Source organism: Austrofundulus limnaeus, unplaced genomic scaffold, assembly GCF_001266775.1.
Source record: "Austrofundulus limnaeus strain Quisiro unplaced genomic scaffold, Austrofundulus_limnaeus-1.0 Scaffold108, whole genome shotgun sequence".
NCBI lineage: Eukaryota > Metazoa > Chordata > Actinopteri > Cyprinodontiformes > Rivulidae > Austrofundulus > Austrofundulus limnaeus.
In genome coordinates, this window is record NW_013952510.1 from 1,471,916 (window position 1) to 1,491,041 (window position 19,126).

Here is a 19,126-nt window from a genome sequence, read left to right on the forward strand (position 1 = left end):
CCCCACCTACCCCCCTCACTCCTGTCTGTAATCTGGTCCCCTGAAGGTCACTCTGAAGCCGCACAGGATGAACAATTCAACACTAGTATTCTGAACTTCAGCTGAACTGGTTTTTTTTTTTTGTTTTGTTTTTTGTTTTTTTGTTTTTGTTTTTGTTTTTTTGGGGTTTTTTTGTTTGTTTGTTTGTTTGTTTGTTTGTTTGTTTTTTTGTTGTTGTTTTTTTGCAGGGGTAGACTAGATTCTTTGGTCTCATTCTTCAGATAGTCGCACAAGTGCATACAACATTCAGGGCTTCAGATACACACCCTCTAAACTCACTACTTCTCTGGCTAATAAATGTGCTCTTGCTCTGCAGAGGGTTTTTGTTCCTATAAACACCATAGTGTGTCACATTTCATTGATATAATATGATGWTTTGTTTGTTTGTTTCCCTCATCAATCCTTGCGTGGTATTTTTCTTTTTCTTTTTAAAGGTAGCACGACCCCTGCTGGTTGCCGCATGACCTGTTCACCTGTTCCCCCTTGTTTTTTGTCATGTGTGTGTCTTCTTGAATGGGTGTTCTTAAAAGTAATTTCATTGTGCTCTGTACAGTGACAATAAAGGCATCATCATCATCATCATCATAAAAGTATCAAAAGCAAAAATCTCCAGTCATTTGTCATTTTTTTATACTTAGCTGTCATAAAGCCAAACTTTCTTGTGATATTTTAAAATAATCTTGAGTGATTTCTTTCTGAAGYGATTTTAAATACAGTGTATGTTGATGATGGACTAAAAACCTGTCCAAGGTCTATTCAGCATTTCACCTGTTGACTTTTTGAAAAGGCACCACCTCCCTCTTGCAATCCCGAAAAGTATAATATAGGTGCACATAAAAAAGAAGAGAAAAAATGACAGAGATTKTACAATTTGCTGTCATGGTCATATACAAGGGCTGGCCAGAAAAGACTTTAAAGGCAGCACAAGTTTGTGGGGAAAACATTTGAAWGACCTTCAGAAACCCTGGTCAACTATTGATCAGGACCGCATTAAAAGATTCCAGGAAAGTCTGGCTCCTTGGAAGCAAAGCATAAAAAAACGAGGAATGGTTTTAAACTTTTGCACTGTTTGGTATTAAAAAAACTTTTACTAGAAACCTTTCATAGATTAAACTGTAAAACATAATCCGTCACATGGAAAATACACTCCTGGTTAACAGCCACGTGTGATTAACCACCATTGCAAACTACAGTCTATTAATATGAATATCTCCTGCTGATGAATCTGACCAGGGTTAGTTTCACTAAATCCTGTGTCCACTATTACTCTGTAGTTTCATTTCGACAATAAATAAATAAATAAATAAATAAATAAATAAATAAATAAATAAATAAATGCAAGTGTTCAAGAGCAAACTAGTTTTTACTGTCTGTCACTATTAGGCAAAAGCAAATGATATGTTTCTATCCCTGTGTTTTTAGATATGCCTGTTAACAAATTATCTCATGAACCACTGGATACATTCTATTGAATGTGGTGGAATGTAACAAGTATACAGTATAACTAAAGTATAAGTATAACTGAATAACTTTTGCAGCCAATCCAATTCAAGCTGGCCATCACAGCTAATTAAATTAATAATATAATCACTACAACTCAGTCGGTTTTACAGATAATAAAATACACCGAGGTAGAAGCTTCATTGCAATGTCATCAAGCTATTCACTGCATCTAAAAGAACACATGAACTGAAAGAAAGGCACGGGTCAAATACTAGGGAAGGCAGCTGAGGTGATGGAGATAACAAAAGGCAGACATGGCCTCTTGAAAGATCCAGGCAATAAGCACAAAGCAGGTAGAATGAATGAGCACTGCTGCTTTTAAATGCACTAATTGAGTCAGACAGTCTGAGATAAAAATTCAAACAACCATCCCTAATGATGTCGCTGCCYGATTCCGAGCAAAGTTCTGTTCAGTATTTATTAATTAGGTGAAGCATCATTTAAATGTTTAAACAAAAATTTCAAAGTCTTTCACTTTAAAAAAAAGTAAAAGTTTATTTTCAGCTCTATCTTTTTCCTGCACTTCTAATTCTTAAATTGGAACGCGGCTTGAATAATTTTTGGTAAAACCACTGCCAACTTTACCAGAGGGGGAAACACATGCGAATGTTTTACAGATTAAATTCTCAGCTGTATTTCACTTGCCAGATCTCAGTTACCCTTTGAAAAGAAGTGGGTCAGCTGTCCACACATGCACACTTAACTTTTTCTGTCTGTTCCTGTTGATTGACTGATCCATTCCCAGGTTTCCACCAGTGAGTGAGGAGGCTGCCGTTGGAACCCTGGTGGGAGTCATCATGGCAGCAGCTGTCAATCAAACCATCGTGTACTCCATCGTTGAAGGCAATGATGGAGGTGAGTGCGCTCTGAGCTTTCCTGTTGGGAGTCTCTCTTGTGCTCCAGCTTTTGCCATCTGTTAAAGCTTCTTCCTGGTTGAACCATTCCTGACAACAGCTCAGGGAACGCTACACAACTTTGTTTCCCCGCTCTTAAAAACCTCAAAATGAGATTGCTCGCTCACTAGCTTACCTCTTTTTTTTTTGTCCTCATGTATTTGTATTGCTCTGTTGCCTGCAGATGTGTTTACATTAAATAAAACAACAGGAGAGATTTCAACGGCCAAACCTCTGGATTACGAGACTAATTCCAGTTACGTGCTGAAAGTGGAGGCCGATTCAATGAGGGTGGTGTCTTCCAACCTTCGAGCTCCCTCAGAGAGTAAGTGCTGTTTTATTTTAAATTCCAGGGTTTGTAGGTTTCACATTTACACAGATTAGTGAAACAGTGTGRTGTAACATAAACTAATTTCCATTTTATTTCTGTGGCATATCTACAGAATGTGTCTCAGTTAGAAACAACATTAAAAGCTACGTTTTATTTTGCCCCCCCCCCCCTAAATTTTGCACATTTCTCTTTTGATAGACTTGTCAGTTGTCTTTCTAATAATAACCTACAGTATGCCTGTTTGTAGCTACCCTTTTTTGCCTTTGTAAACGGGCTCATCTTCCTTATACTAGCTAAAGATATTAAATCTGTACAGAACCTTTTGGAAATAATTTAATCAACTATAGTAATTAAAGTATCCAAAAACACTGGTAAGCAGTTAGAAAATGTGAAAACTTATTATTTTCCACTAACAGAACAATTCCTGCTGTTCAGGTCAACAATAAATCTGTTCAAGTTCTTCCTTTTAAAAGGAAATGCAGACAAAACACTATTGCTTGTGGTTTCATTTCTAATTAGAACTGATGTGAAAATGGATCTAATTAGACTCAAATTCTTTATCTTCTTACTTTTTTCTCCTCGTCTCATCTTGAATGTTTTTTTTTTCACCCTTCTCTGATCTCTTTCCTACTTCTTTTCAAAACATACTGTATCTGTTCTTAATTGAAGCTCGTCTCTACGGCTTTCTCTTATCTTCTTTAATTATGCTGTTTACCACATGCTGTTTTTATTTCATTTAAGCTATTTGAATTTTTTTAAATCTTGCTGGGTTTAAAGCAGCGAGTCATTCAGAGCAAATGTCCAGCTTTTTTGATGCATGTTTRATCTGGAAACAAATCAATGAGTTTCTACCAGCACGTTAACCCTGCTTTCTAACTTTAAGTGAAGGATGGTTGTTGGATAATCTGGCTTTGTGTCTTTCTTGTGGGGAAAACTTGACCAGATTCTGAGATCTGCCTTCTGACTAGTCTGCAGAGCTTGGCTTGGTCATCCTTTCTGATTACAGCAGAACTATCTCTTTAACTAAGTGTTTTGTCTCACACACTGACCACATCAGAAGTTTGTTTCATGGAATTAAATTATTGAGAATGATCAATAACACAATGWTTAGTCCTGAAATTATGTTTGAACATATATGATCTGGAAATATATCAATATCAGGACTATCAAATTAAGCATGAACAACTTTTCATTACACATTTCTCAAACATTTGGTTAATTAGCAACAATTAAAGTACCTACTGTTTCCTGTGTTGCCCACACCAAGTCTCAAAAGAAGCATTGTATGAGAAAAAGTAATTGGGTCTAACTCTAATCTAATTGAAAACAGACCGGATCAAACCAGTTTTTTTATTTTGTTCWCACCAATTATAGAAGATATTAACACATAAGCTTTAATTCAAGTTAAACACATTTGAATTTATTAGTCAGATTCAGAGAAATGTTTTGTACAATGTTGTTTTGTTAAAGAATGCCACCGATTCTCTGAATCGTCACATTGATTTAATCACCACAGTAAAATCTGGGATATCCGTCGCCAGTCTAGCTGCAGACATAAAAACCTGGATGACTTCTACAGAACGAAAACAGCTGAATAAGGTCTGAGTTGTAATAACCCGTCACCATCATCACCTGCAGGTGGAGCGGTACAGTTGCTGTGGTCAGTACAGTCGAGCCACCAGCTGTGAATGCAGCTGTTAGACGGTTTAGTCGGTACGTTTATGTCCGTATCTGCGGTTTTTGTTGCCGATGTTCGGCCCTGGTTGGAGCAGTGTTGACCCTACGTGCACCGTGTTCCTCGGCTCGTCAGAAAACCTTTTTATGACCAAAGCAGAGTGCGTCATATTGTGTGTATTTATTCTAGGTAACACAGCCAAGGTGGTGATCGATGTCCAGGATGAGAATGACAACCCGCCTGTWTTCACCAGACCTCTTTATATTGGAGGGGTTACAGAAGATGCGAAAACTTTCACCCCTATCTTGCAAGTCCAGGTACAGTTCCAAAGCTTATCGAGTTGTTAAATGCTTAAACCTACACAGGAAGAACAGGAAACATTGTCACATACAGAACATAGAGGGGCTTAAGGAACTTGTGTGGATTTACTTTAATTTATTTAAGTTGTTTGTATTGAACAAAATGTTTCAATTCACTAATTAACAAATGACCTTAAAAATAGCTTGTTTTTTTTAAGATATAAACAAAACTCTATCTTTTGTTCTTACTCGGAAGACCTTCATATCACCAAGAACAACTTGAGTGAACCTTGTATTAATAGAATAACTTCATGCAGTTCAAAAATCTTAAAAGAAAAATAAATCACAGCGCTTGTTACTCCCAAGCTCTATTTCACAAAAAAAACAAGGTATTTTAATGAGCCTGGATGCCTCAGAATGACTCAAATGGGTTCTCTTGCAGAAAAGTGTGTGCTTTAATGCTTAATTGGGCTTTTTAAGATCATTCATAGACGTTCTTGCTTCATTAGACCTTGCCTAGTGACAGTTAGAGGACAGATAAGAGAAGAAGTGAAAACAGGAAACTGAACTGCATTTAAATCCACAGTTACATAAGTAAATAAAGCGTACCTGTATCTTAACTTATTGCAATAATTTTTCTTCAAACAGCAGAGAATAATTAAGTCTTGATAAGGTGCCATCAATCAGAATGACTTCAGGGTTTCTTGGTTTGGTGATGTTTTTTTCACTGTTTGTCTTTATATTCTCTGTCATCCAGGGCATGACAATCCTAAAGGTAGTATCTCACTGGGCTGTGATTGTTGAATGCTCAAAACTACAAAAATAAAGTGCAGGATATCTGGTAATTTTTCCGTTTCAGTCTCACTGAAGTCTTGAGTGTTTGCAACCAAGTGACCAGCAAGCTGTGCAGCCATGTTTAACAAGGTCAGGTTTTTTTGAAATAATGATTTATTTTCGCTTTTCACCTCCGCCCGCATTAGACACCACGTAGATCCCTGCTGTTTATTATTTAATCGACTGGAGTACACTTTACCAAAAAGACAGATGGATTTGGACCAATGTTTCAATAATTGCGTATCACTTGCATGTTTTTTGTTTGTTTGTTTTGTTTTTAACCTGGACAGCTCTGCATGGTCAGACACCACACTACATTACTGAACTTTTGCAGTTTTACACTCCTGTCAGGGCTCTGAGGTCTTGTGATGAAGACATGCTGATTGTTCCTTGGACAAAATTAAAGACTAAAGGAGACAGAGCTTGTTTTGTCTGTGGCTCCAAGGCTTTGGAACTCTCTTCTCTTCTTCTTTTCCTCTGAATTTAAGATCAGCAGACTCTGTGGACTCCTTTAAAGCTCAGTTAAAAACTTGCCTTTTWAAATCTGCATTTGTTTAAATTTGCTCTGTCTATTTTTAATTTATTTTATTTTATTTTTGTTTGTGTTTGTTGAAGCACTTTGCGATCCCTACCTTGAAATGTGCTATATAAATAAAGTTTTACTTACGTACTTACAGCTCCCACGCAGTTGACAATATACAGTTTTTCAAACAGGTTGGAGATGCTCAGGACAAAACTAGAGAAAGATTCCAGATGGATKTGACATGCCTATGGCAACACTGAATGTTTTGAGCGAAATATTGTTGCACAACTTTTTTGTACTAAGTTCAAAATCCAATCAACCAAATTGCAGGCTTCTGCAACTTATGCAGGAAAAGTTTTGGAGTCTTGGCTAGTTGCTAACAGATACAGTCCAGTGAGATGCTACTTTACATGGGTAGATAAAAGGCAACGTTTTTTTTTTTTGTTTGTTTGTTTGTATTTTTTGGTCGACTTCCCTGGTTTCTTGAAGATGTTTTCACCTGTCTTCCAAAAGGCTTATTCAGKTTTGATCATAGGTTGGGATTTGCAGGCTTTCACTGTATGCTGCAGAGTTGTCAGGTAAAATATGCATCTGATCACACCGATGCCAGGTCAGACTGCTTTTGTCTTTTCACTGATACAGCTCATGGGCTCTGACAAAGGCTGTATGACAACTGTGCTGATGAGCGATTGTGACTGTACAGAGACTGTACTCATTATCGTTCCAGCAGACATTTCCTGCTGTCAGGTTATTGCAATGTAAAAACCGTCTCTGTCCCTTGGGATTTTTTGCTCGGTATTAAATTCATCAAATCACCAAGTAGGGTTCTCCTGTCCCGGTTTTGAGACAGCCATCCAATCACTAGGTGACCCCCTAGCCTGTGCATGGGGGCCATTATTATTCATAAAGAGACCTCTATCACCAGGACAGAACTTTCTTCATTTTCTCGAGGTGATTACTCCTGACAACTTTGTATTGATTTGCAATGACCCTTCCTTCAAAGGAGACAAGGAGACAACCCCTCCTCACACTATCAAACATACACTCATCTACTGCTCTCTTTATGTACACCACACGTGGGCATGCTCACTTGTGAAGAACATAACGAATGACTCATCTGACCATGAACTCATCATTCAGCTTGGTAATGAGGGTTTATGCACTGCAGCCATGCTGTAATATCCCCCTCTATGTAGCTTTCACCGCGCTGCTCGTGCTGACAGTCCTATCACGCCTCGCCACTCTCAGTCATCGGAGGAAGAGTTAATCTTCTACTTTATATTTCATATTGTGGTGGCAAGGAACCACCATGTTTATTTCAAGGTGCAAAGACTGTAGATTCTGATCAGTTTCTGCAGTATTTCACATGAGGTGTTTGTACGAATGGCAACAAGTGGCTAAAAACATATGGCATCGTGCATGACTTTTGGCTTTGTTCCGTTTCACAACCATTTTTTCTTCTTCAAAATTGTTTTGTTCAAATACTATTTCATGTATAAGGTTTTAAATAAAAAATCTTGTAAAAGGGTTTCACATTTTGAAAAAGTCACTGTCTGAAGTGAGCACAGTGTTTAAGCTGAATGACCACCAGCATGTGTTTGCCTATAATATATGTAAGTCTGAATCTGGCTTTATTTACCAAGTGATGCAGTCATCCTGTGCGAATCATTTTGAATAGCACTGATATAGTCAGGGAATGAGGTTTTATTTTTACCTCCAGCATTGCTGGTTTCTTGTAAAACCAGGCAGAGTGAGATGAGTTTTCAGGCTCTTCCCATTTCTTTGTTTTATAGTTTTGTCTCCTTTGTCCTCCGCCTTGCTGTCTGTGACCAAGCAATCTGTCTTAGCGCAGTGATGCCTCAATTCCTAAAATGCACCTTGAGGAGAGAGAAAGGAGGCGAGATCGGTCTTGCCAGAGGAGCTATGAGTGAGGATGTGCTTATCTGTGGGATATAAAAAGGGTGTGCTATGTTATCCTCAAATTGTAACTCAAAAGCAACTATTAAATCTGCCAACAAACATTTGAACAAAAATGACAAAATATGAAAAAAGGCATGTAAGTTTAAAATGGCTCTGGTAATGGTAATGTTTTGATATTTTTCCTTTAATTTGTCTTTACTGCAGCTCTTCTACTCACAGCACACTTGTCAGAAGGATGCAACAAGAGGAGGGACGGAAATGTCTCATAACTATTAAGCATTGTTTTGTCAGTGCTTGCTGTGCAGAGAGCAATCCATGCATTACATACACAAAATTCAATATGTAAAAACTACAATGGAAAACAAGCCGCAACTTTCAAATATYACAGGGATCTGAAATATTTAGTTTTTATTTGATGACTAATTCAAAGACAAAGTGTGTTACTTTTTTTTAGCCTCGTATATACCAGTGAGACGGTTGCCAATTGTTACCTCTGCCAAAGAAGCTGTGTGGTTGATGGGGTTGGTTTGTTATTCTGTTTGTCAGTTTGTTGGCACCAATACTAAAAGTCATAAATGGATTTGCATGAAAATTTTAACAGACATGGGGCATGGCCCAGCTTAGAAGCAATTAACTTTTGATGTCAATCTGGGCTGAATCCATGTGTTTTATTTTATTCAATTTTTTTTTTAGCCCTGGCAAAGACACCACTCTGACTGCTCTTGTTTACCACTTTTAGATAATTGGCATCAGCCAAATATTTCAAAGCATCACTGGTTGGTTATTTCATGAAGCTGATAAAGAAAAACATGAATGCCAACACATCTGGGCAGTTTTATAAGTGAGGCTGTTGGACGTTGGTGTCATTATAAAACGAAGACGGTTGAGAAAAGCTGAGACTTTTGTTTTCTGCAAATATAAATTCACTGCAATCAAAGGTGCATTTTGAGAACTAACACACCTAAGGGAGGTAAACTATGTTGTTTTTCCAGTTTTATCTTTGTGTGTTTGTGTGTGTGTGTGTGTGTGTGTGTGTGTGTGTGTGTGTGTGTGTGTGTGTGTGTGTGTGTCCATGTAATTATCCATGTACATGAACATCCCAAAAGACGTCCAGGAGACTTCAGTGAAGTTGGCTTAACTGTTGATGGGGAAATAAACACAACACTGTTGATAGAAATGAAGTATCAAAAGGCAATATTGATGTTGATAATAAGCAACAACAAGAAGTCCGTCCATTCATTTTCTTCCGCTTATCCGGGGTTGGGTTGCGGGGGCAGCAGCCTAAGCAGAGAGACCCAGACTTCCCTCTCCCCAGCCACTTGGGCCAGCTTGTCCGGGGGGAATCCCAAGGCGTTCCCAGGCCAGCCGAGAAACATAGTTCCTCCAGCATGTCAACCCAGTGGGACATGCCCGGAACACCTCACCAGGGAAGCATCTAGGAGGCATCCTAACCAGATGAACCACCTCAACTGGCTCTTCTCGACGTGGAGGAGCAGCGGCTCTACTCTGAGTCCCTCCTGGATGACTGAGCTTCTCACCCTATCTCTAAGGGAGAGCCCAGACACCCTGCAGAGGAAACTCATTTCGGCGGCTTGTATCCACGATCTCGTTCTTCCGGTCACTACCCAAAGCTCATGACCATAGATGAGGGTAGAAACGTAGACCGACTGGTAAACCGAGAGCTTCACCTTCTGGCTCAGCTCCCACCTCACCACAACAGACCGGTACAGCACCTGAATCACTGCAGATGCAACACCAATCCGCCTGTCGATCTCCCGCTCCATTCTTCCCTCATTCGTGAACAAGACCCCGAGATACTTAAGCTCCTCTACTTGGGGAAGGACCTCCTCCCCGACCCGGAGAAGGCACCCTACCGGTTTCTGGCTCAAGACCGTGGTTTTGGATTTGGAGGTGAGAGCTGGAGATCACGATCTGTTGAAGCCAATAGGACCACATCATCTGCAAAAAGCAGAGATGCGATCCTAAGGTCACTAAAATGGATCCCCTCAACACCTTAGGAACAGTATCGGTGACAAAGGGCAACCTTAGTGGGGTCCAACTCTCACCGGAAACAAGTCTGACTTACTACCGGCAATGCAGACCAAGTTCTGACAACCGTCGTACAGGGACTTAACAGCCCATATCAACAGACCTGATCCCCCATACTCCCTGAGTACCCCCACAACAAGAAGTCAAATATAGAAAACACCAGTAAAAATATAGTAGTGGTACCATTATTCAGAGGGTTGTGCTGATTTTGGTTTTAAATAAATTGAATGGTGCACCGATTGCAGTTTTCTGCCGATCACCCATCGTTAAAAAGTCTGACCTGCCAATTTTGGCCGATAGCAATTCTGATACTGTCAGATATAAGGTCACAATGTTCCAAACACTAGCAAAAACACTTGAAACAACACAAACTTGTTTTAACTGGACATTAGATAATGCTCACATCAGAGCAAAAGGGGAAAGTGGCTCATTTTTAGACCTCTGTGGAGGTAGATGAGAAGCCGATCTATTCCACCAATTTTATTAAAGTATCAGCTGATCTCCCAAAATGAAAGAAATTGATGCTGATACATTAGCCGGCTGATTTATCGGTGCACCCCTAGATGAACGCTATGTTAAGCCACGCTAAATGAAACGCTTAAAGGGAAGTTCCTTTGTGTTTCTTTGGAACAAAGTTTTAAAGCAGTGGCACAAAATCATTAACTGGAAAACATATCTGCATGTTAGTTTAATAATTTTAGACATTCCTCAGCAATGGTTTATTTGACTTTGACAATATTCAAAATTCCATACTTGAAATTCAGGACTGCCAATACAACTGACTCAGTGTTTTTTTTCTGCCTTTTTTACTTATTTATTATTTTTTTTACCTCAGATTCCTTCATTCCCAATCGTAAGAAAAAAAATGGTGGTGGAGGTCTATCTTAGCAGTACGTTTGATGAGCTGGGTGTCTCAGAACTGTCCTCATTTCCCTCTTGTAAAAACTGCAATAAATCAATGTCGGTCTGAGTGAGTCTGAGTGTGAGCTGATAGTTAGCCAGAGTGACAGAATAGATGATAAATAGACCTGCATACAGTTTAAAACATGACTTCCTATTTTACTGCTTTTTCATTGTAAAACGTGTTGGAGCAGGTTGTTACATGCTGAAAATCCATAGGAAGTGAAAATAAAGTTTTTGGTTGGTAAGACATGCAGAACAGGGAAAAGTGAGTCCTGGGTTAGTTATTAAACATTGCAGCGCTTTGCATTTATCAGATATTCAAACACTTAAAGTAATAACGATAATAAGGTATTGAATCCAGGCGTAATAATCACAGATCATTAAACTGGTCATAGTCCTGTATGAGGGTGATTATGTTTCATGATGACAGTGGTTATTATGTAAATAATGGCTGTGTTAATGTCTATAAATGGTTGGTAATTGGTTTTCCAGGCTCTGGACAAAGACACCGGTAACTACAGTGCCATGATGTACCAGCTGATCCTCCCGCCTCCTGCTGGCAAACAAGTCAACAAAGATGGCTTCGTCATCGAGCCGTACAGCGGCGTGGTGAAGACCGCCATCATGTACCGCAACATGAGGAGGTCATATTTCAAGTTTGACGTGGTTGCCATAGACAACTATGGCCAAGGACACAGTAGCAAGGCAGAAATAGTGGTATGTGTGGTTTATTTATTATAATAATTTTTGAAACCGTTTAGTTTCAGTTAGATTGTTTTACAGTTTTTTTATACATCTGCATTATTAATTCAGTTTGTCACAGTGTTGTATATTTCCAAACAATCTATTCTTTTTAATACTCCGCCAAAGTCACATTCAATTATTTATTTTTGATCACGGTTTCAGCATCTAAATGTTTACGATTTTATTTTACAATATTTAATATTTTTCTTGCTTAGGTGTCAGTTGTGAACCAGCTGGACATGCAGGTGGTCGTGTCGAATGTTCCCCCAACGTATGTGGAGAAAAACAAGGACAAGCTCCTCAGGTAACTTATTCTTTATATGACATCTCACCCTCCAACTTAACAACTATTGTATTTCTGAAAACACTGAGTGGGTGGTTTATTCTAATACTTACTGAAACTTCAACTCAAACATGAAGCAAGTGCAAAGAGAGAATTTGCAAGGTAAGTCTTTACATTGTTGCTTTTCAAAATGATTAAATAAAAACATCTTTATTAAAACTGTATTGTTAATGATATAATAGTTTCCAACAAATGTGTGATGAATGAAGTAGCAAATATGAACTAAGACTTAAGTTTTTTAAGTGTTTTGAAATAAAACTGCATACCTCACGGTCATTTTAATAAATATTTCCTGAATCAGATCTCATCACAATTGCTTTTTATGCTTAAAGCAAGAATAATGTCAGAACCCCATGTTCCACAGATAAACAGGTCTTTATGCACCTTTTTTTTCCCCCTTTTTTTATGCTGTTTTTGTTGTTTTCCTCGTTCTTTACCCTGGTATGTGCAAATCATCAGTGTTGGATCATTACATTCCAAGCCTGGAGGATGGAAAATASCTCATCTGTGAAGATGAGCTTGTTTCTTCCATCAGATTAAATGCTAACTGAATCATTTCCAAGACCAGACACACTACAGGTTTGGGATCACCAAACGACAAGCTGTTGCTTTTAGCCCAGGGTGCTTCAGCTTGTCAGCTGGGGACAGGGTGAAGCTTTCTGTGGGTGAGAGTGGAGAAGGATTTAGGAAGCCGAGATAAGGACCAATTAATATAAAGCACCACAACTAGGCAGCACGAGTCACAACAAAATGATTCAAAATAACACGTTTAGTCCAACTGCCTCACTTCATCCAAAAACCTTTTTACATTAGCTTTAATACAACACTGCTACATGAGAAAATACAGAACATGGTTTAATATTTAAAGAGAATTTAATTTCACTCAGAACACAGAAACAGAAAGTGGACAAAATGACAAAATGGACAAAACATCCACATGGAAAACATGAATGTGTTTGTTGTTTTCTCTCTGTAAGACATTGAGGAGTTGAACTTATCAAATAGGATTGGATGCAATGTTTATCTTAGATTATATACAGTATTTTCAGTGTTTTTTTAGTTCACCATGTTGATCTTTACATATTTTTTTATTTATTGCTTATGTTTTCAGTTGGTTTCTTCCCATCTCAAGCTGTTTGTGTTATGCTTTTCAAAACCTTACCAGTAAAATACAAGATATTCGTGGTGTTGCCCTCAGTTTCATATATATATAAACTGAGGTCATATATTGTTTTTGTTCTTCAGCATTTTGGAGCGCTACGTCCAGGAGCAGGTAGTCGGAGCCAAAGTTGTCGTGGAAGCCATCGGGCCTCATCGAACCATTGACGGAACAGAGCAGGAAGATTACAGCAAGTCAGACCTCATGATTTATGCCATCGACCCGCTGACAAACAGAGCTATTTCCAGACAAGAGCTCTTCAAGTATGAACTTTACCAGTAAACCTGTGATGAGTCAAAGACTCACTGTCTAGCTAGGTTTTATAAGATCTAAAAAAAAAAAAAGGCAAAAAAACGGTTTCTCCGTAATGCACAAACTTTTGTGAGTAAGGGATGTCTTTTTTGGGGGGCATCAGTTGGAGCGTTTTATTAGATGATTTGAATGCTGGAATGACCATGAATTAAATTATCAAATTCAAAGCTGAATACCCCTGAATCTATTCTGGGGTATGACCAACTGTTAGGGCAAACGGAGCTAGAACTTCTAACAAAAATACATATATATATATATATATATATATATATATACATATATATACACAGTGTATATACAGTGTGTATATATATATATATATACATACATACATACACATATATATTAAAATTATACAAGTTGTTTACAATTGCTGGATGATGTAAAATAAAAGAATCAAATCTGCAACATTTTGCTTTTTGGTAATAACCGGTTGTGCTTTTGTAAGTTATCTTGTACAGCCAGGTTTGTTGATGTTTAAATCAAAAATAAATTTTCAGGAGTATTTGCAGGTGCAACAGCATGACTGACTTAAATTGCACTCGTGTGCTTGAACTCTGAAACAAGTTCACTCACTGACAGTTTTTAGCCACATGTGTTTCCATCTTGTAGCTGAAAGATCAATGCTGGCTTTGCTTTCTCTTCCACAGTGATAACTGTCTCSGTCTTGTTTACTCCATGTTGTTCCTCTCAAGGTTTATAGATGGAAAGCTTTTGGACATCAACAAAGAGTTCCAGCCTTTTCTCCCTCCCGGTGGACGGATTTTGGAAATCACAACCCCCGAGGTGGTGACCAGCGTGAAGAAAGCCATGCAGAGTGTGGGCTACACAGAGGGGGCCCTCCTGGCTCTGGCAATTATCATCATCATCTGCTGTGTTCCTGCCATACTCATCGTCATGATCACCTACAAACAGTAAGTACAGTTTTATGTGTGTATATTTGCAACAAAACTGTTGTAGTAATGATCACRTTTGTAGAATGTTACACAGCTGCACCCCTTAATTGGCTTACATATAAACACATCTCATTTAAAAATACCTAAACTATCCATCTGATCCTACTGCCGTTAATTCTGTCTTAGTCTATTTGCAGCCCTAATGATGTATTGAKCCATAGCTAAAAATAGTCCCAAACTATGCCGCCTTACTCATGTCTGAGTAACCTTTGAGCTATTTCATAAAACACAACAAATAAAGCCTGAGAAATAATTATCATGTCTATATTTATCCTGTTTTAGCTCATTTTATTACCACTGGGCAAGGTGATTCTGCATGGCCCCACAGTTGTTTCAGTTTCTTCTAACCACGTTGAACGGCTATTAAATTCTTGTAATTTAAACAACTATGTGCCCACATTGAATAGATTCAGAGAGTTTTGGCGATAGCTTCTCATCCTGCTGAGAAACACGCACGCACACACACACACACACACACACACACACGCACACACACAAACAGCAGGCTGAGGATGCGAGATTTGCAGAGAGAAAAACACAGCAGTAATCATTAGTTTGATAATCACTACTATCTGCTGCTAAATTACTTTAATGAAGAGCAATTGTGTGTTTTTGCTTGTAAATTACGATAAGTACACTTGGATAACAAAAGGTGCTCTGTGATTTATGCTTCAAATAATCACTAATCTGTCTTTGTCTCATCTGCTGCATCATCTGTCGCAGATTCAAAGAGTGAGTATCCCTTTTAATAATAATAATAATGTCATAGCTGTCTCAAACACATTTAACTGGCAWTAATTTGTTTGCTTTCGTTGTACAAAAAAAGGCACAAATTAAGACGGAGCTGTGAAAGGAGGTGGTCAGCAAACAATCTAAGATCTAATTATTGAAGATTATCAAATTCTGCCAAGACAGACACTTTTATGACTGTGTGTTAGTTTGTTCACATATTGGAATCTGTTATTTCAAGTATTTAAAGTGAAAGTTGTGCGGCTGCATGATCTTTCATTTCAGCAGGATGTGGTAAAAATGAGCTATAATTAGACAYTGTTATATTTTATATTACTAAATTTGTATTTCTAAAGAGATAGTCTGGTGATTTTTAAGTAGTTTTCTGTTATAAATAGGACATTATGGTTTGCRACATCAGTCACAGAGCAATGATTTTGACATCAGTGTGACATTTTAGAGTAAGAATTGTTTTTAAAACCCTCACTTGGCTAGCTTTTAGCCTAGCCTGGATGAAGACTTTTGTTCTTCCTTCATACTCTGAGCTCTGTGACTGATGTCACGACTGACAAGGTACCAACTAATGATAAATATTCGATAGAACATCACTTTAAAAATCACCAGACTATCCCTTTGCTTATTGTTGTTTATGTTGTTGATGTTGATGAGTCGTCAGGACGTGTTTGTGGGCTGTAGTCTACGACAAATAACACTTGAAATTCAGTGTTTAAGAGAATGAGACCTAAACATTTACTACAGTGTATGACATGAAGAGATTACTAAACAGATTCATAAAACACAAGAAGTCAAACAACTTTGAGATGTGAAATGACACATTATCAAAAAAGTTAGCAATAACTGGTACAAAATCAGCATGAGTGGAAATGAACTAGATTTAAAAGATCCCTATACCATCCTATTTATTAACGTACACAACATGTACTAGCATACTGTATATTAAGTACAGTATATTTTTTGAATACCTGCAACATATAGAACAAAATGAGACTCTAGATGTCTCATCCCGATAAAGGCAAACTTTGTTTTTTGAGGTTGTGCATTTGAAGAAATTTATTGGTCATTTATATACTGATTTTAAAAGCACCACACCATTTTACAGTTTTCCTTTTTAAGTATTGACTTTTATAAACTATTGTGTGACTGTTATGTCTTGATTAAAATAGTTTTAGTTACACTTTACATTTGCTCCCGTTTTATATTATTTTACAAATGCCGTGTTTGCTCTCTGCTGCTACCAGGCGCCAAGCAGAGTGTGCCAAAACCGCTCGAATCCAGATGGCTCTGCCAACAGGCAAACCTGGGGGAGGCACTGCTAACAACCTGTATGAAGAGCTGGGCGACAACGCCATGTAAGTGAAGTGTGAAAGTAGCATTTACATTAATGAGCCAAAAGCAAGAGGCATTAGCTCCCATTCTCAAGGCTGCTATACTTCAGAATTTGGCAGCGAGTCAGCTTTGGGAGCTTTGTGGCGTCTTCATGCGCAGTTTGTCCACCTCCCAACATTTTTTTAAAAATGACTCTGGAAGATCCTCCTGCATTCTTTATGTGCTATACATGATTATCTTCTGAACAAGTGTTCACACGGGCAAAGTTTAGCATCAGCCTCCTAATTGCTAAGTTGTCGCACTTGCTGCGTACCACCTGTCCATTGTTTTACAGAATACAGGAGGAATTTAAGCAGACACAAAACAGGACTAAAAGGCATTAAAGAGGTAGTGTGAAGGTTTTCAAAGTGATGTTTTGTGAAATAGTTTTCACCTGTTCATTCCCGTGACATCAATCATAGATCTCAGAGCCTGCAGTCTTCCTCCAGGCTACACGAATGGCTAGCCAAATAAGGGCTTAGTCTTTATAGAATTCCAAGTTTAAAAAACCTGAAATAAATGTGAGAAATGGTGTCATGCAAAAATGGTTTATTAGCTTGTTTTGGACTAATTATCTATCTGTTTCACATGTTCAATGTTAATCTGTTTGTCCAGACGTCAGGASTCYGCAACGGACTGAACTCTCTTGTTTGATAAGASACTCTTTGAGCTGGGAGCCCTGTGATTGGCTGGACAGTACATTRGGCGATCTGTGATTGGTTATAAGCACRTCATATGATGTTATCATGGTGTTTATTATTGGCTRTGTCCGCTGACGTGYCAGCRACAGGCMGAYGGAGCTTCCTGATTGAGTCCTGTCTGGTTGTCGCTCAGAATTAAATCATTATTTACCACCATACACGCAGACTTTTCTGGCATTATTCCAACGTGTTTCTGCTTTCATGCGACGACAGAAATTGGCGTTGTCGGCAGGATGAAAGCAGAAACACGTTGGAATAATGAATTAATTAATTAGCCTTTTTCCACATCTGCAGATTGTTGAAAGAGTTATTTTATAAACCTAAAAATATGATGAGGCCTAGCCTGGATATTGATTTCTATCTTTTCCTTCATACTCTGCACTCCATGACTGCTGTCATGACTGCCATGGCCTTGCCTATTAATAAATATTTACCAGAACGTCACTTTAAAAATGACCCAACTACTCTTTTAATTTGCCAAAATAATAAAACACATTATTTTGCTACTGAGACGTGCATCTTCCAAATAAACTAATTTGTCTGGCTCAACAAGTTTTATTATGTTGTTGAATATTTCCACACAACCTGATTCAATGGCCAAACATTCAAGATGAGCAACTGTTTAAAATGGTAGCCAGTGTTAATTGAAAGTACTAACATATCTGCTCAAAGACATAAATTTATCACTTTGATGCTACTAAATATTTTGTATTGATTCTGTTCCCCTAATTGGATTTTATAATAAACCATACATATAAAAACACATGCATTAATACTGATGTCTTAAAGAAGTGTTTTAAATTTTCTCCTAACACATCCCTCTTTCTTACTCAAGTTGTTAAACTTTTTTACATTAGTCTTTAGCTCGGAGCTTTGGTAAAGATAAATTTCCTCAGACATTTGTAAATTGAGTTTTTCAGTCATTTTTGTTTCTTTCTGCATTCAAGAAACATTTTCTTTCTCTTAATTTACATTTTGCAGTGGCATAGGAGACAAGGCACACCCTACCTGATGAAAAATAGCTATAAAACCCCATCAGGCTGACATCAGACAAGGCTGTTATTTTTGAATGCATTAACAGCTGCAGACAGACCCTGCAATTTTATCTGTGCCAAAAACATTTGGTTAAATTCAGGTTTTTCTTGTTGCAGTGCATACCAATTTTCTCACTTCASAAAAGATAAATTTATGGCCACCATTCTGCCCACAGCAGAAAAAAATTCAGCAATTTAGGTTCAGCCTTTCAAGCGAACTTTATTCATTCACTGTGCTGGTTTTCAGTGACACTAATCACAAGTCARACTCATATTTAAGACACATTTCATCGTTTCTGTGAAACTTTTTCTTTTCTTTTCATTTCAAAATTATAATGTCAAAAGGTTTGGCAATCTCAAAAAGTTGCTTAATTCTTTATTTCTTCTCTCGTTCTGTTTTACGTTTGAGCTAACTGTGTTAAATTGCCCTCCACTGCATAATTTTTTTACCAATTTGTTTTGTTTTGGGGGAAAAAAACAAACTATATGCAAAAACAATCAATAACCACACACTCAAGGCAACACAGAGATAGTTCATTTATAATTCCTTGCTGCGGCGCTGAGAAGAAGTTGAGAGGAATTCTTATCAGCATTACATGCATCACTGGTTTCCTGTCTGCCCTTGATATGCCTCCACACTCCCATTAACATGAGAGCAATTCTTATGCAAGATGGTGGGAACTATCTCCAAATGACAACCGTGTGTGTGTGTGTGTGTGTGTGTGTGTGTGTGTGTGTGTGTGTGCATGCGAGACAACTACAGCCCGAGCAATCCTCTGAAAAATGAGTACGG

At 38.1% G+C, this 19,126-nt stretch overlaps 1 protein-coding gene across 1 annotated transcript in view; it reads left to right on the top strand.

Moving 5' to 3' along the window:
- LOC106521423 (protocadherin-15) overlaps window positions 1-19,126 on the top strand; it is a gene marked incomplete in the record, with an annotated part of 194,164 nt that overhangs the window by 171,413 nt on the left and 3,625 nt on the right. The window contains 9 exon segments of the mRNA XM_014013980.1: window positions 2,288-2,397; window positions 2,620-2,760; window positions 4,631-4,758; window positions 11,462-11,686; window positions 11,929-12,017; window positions 13,302-13,478; window positions 14,223-14,441; window positions 15,207-15,215; window positions 16,472-16,582. Coding sequence (XP_013869434.1) covers window positions 2,288-2,397; window positions 2,620-2,760; window positions 4,631-4,758; window positions 11,462-11,686; window positions 11,929-12,017; window positions 13,302-13,478; window positions 14,223-14,441; window positions 15,207-15,215; window positions 16,472-16,582 — 1,209 coding nt within the window.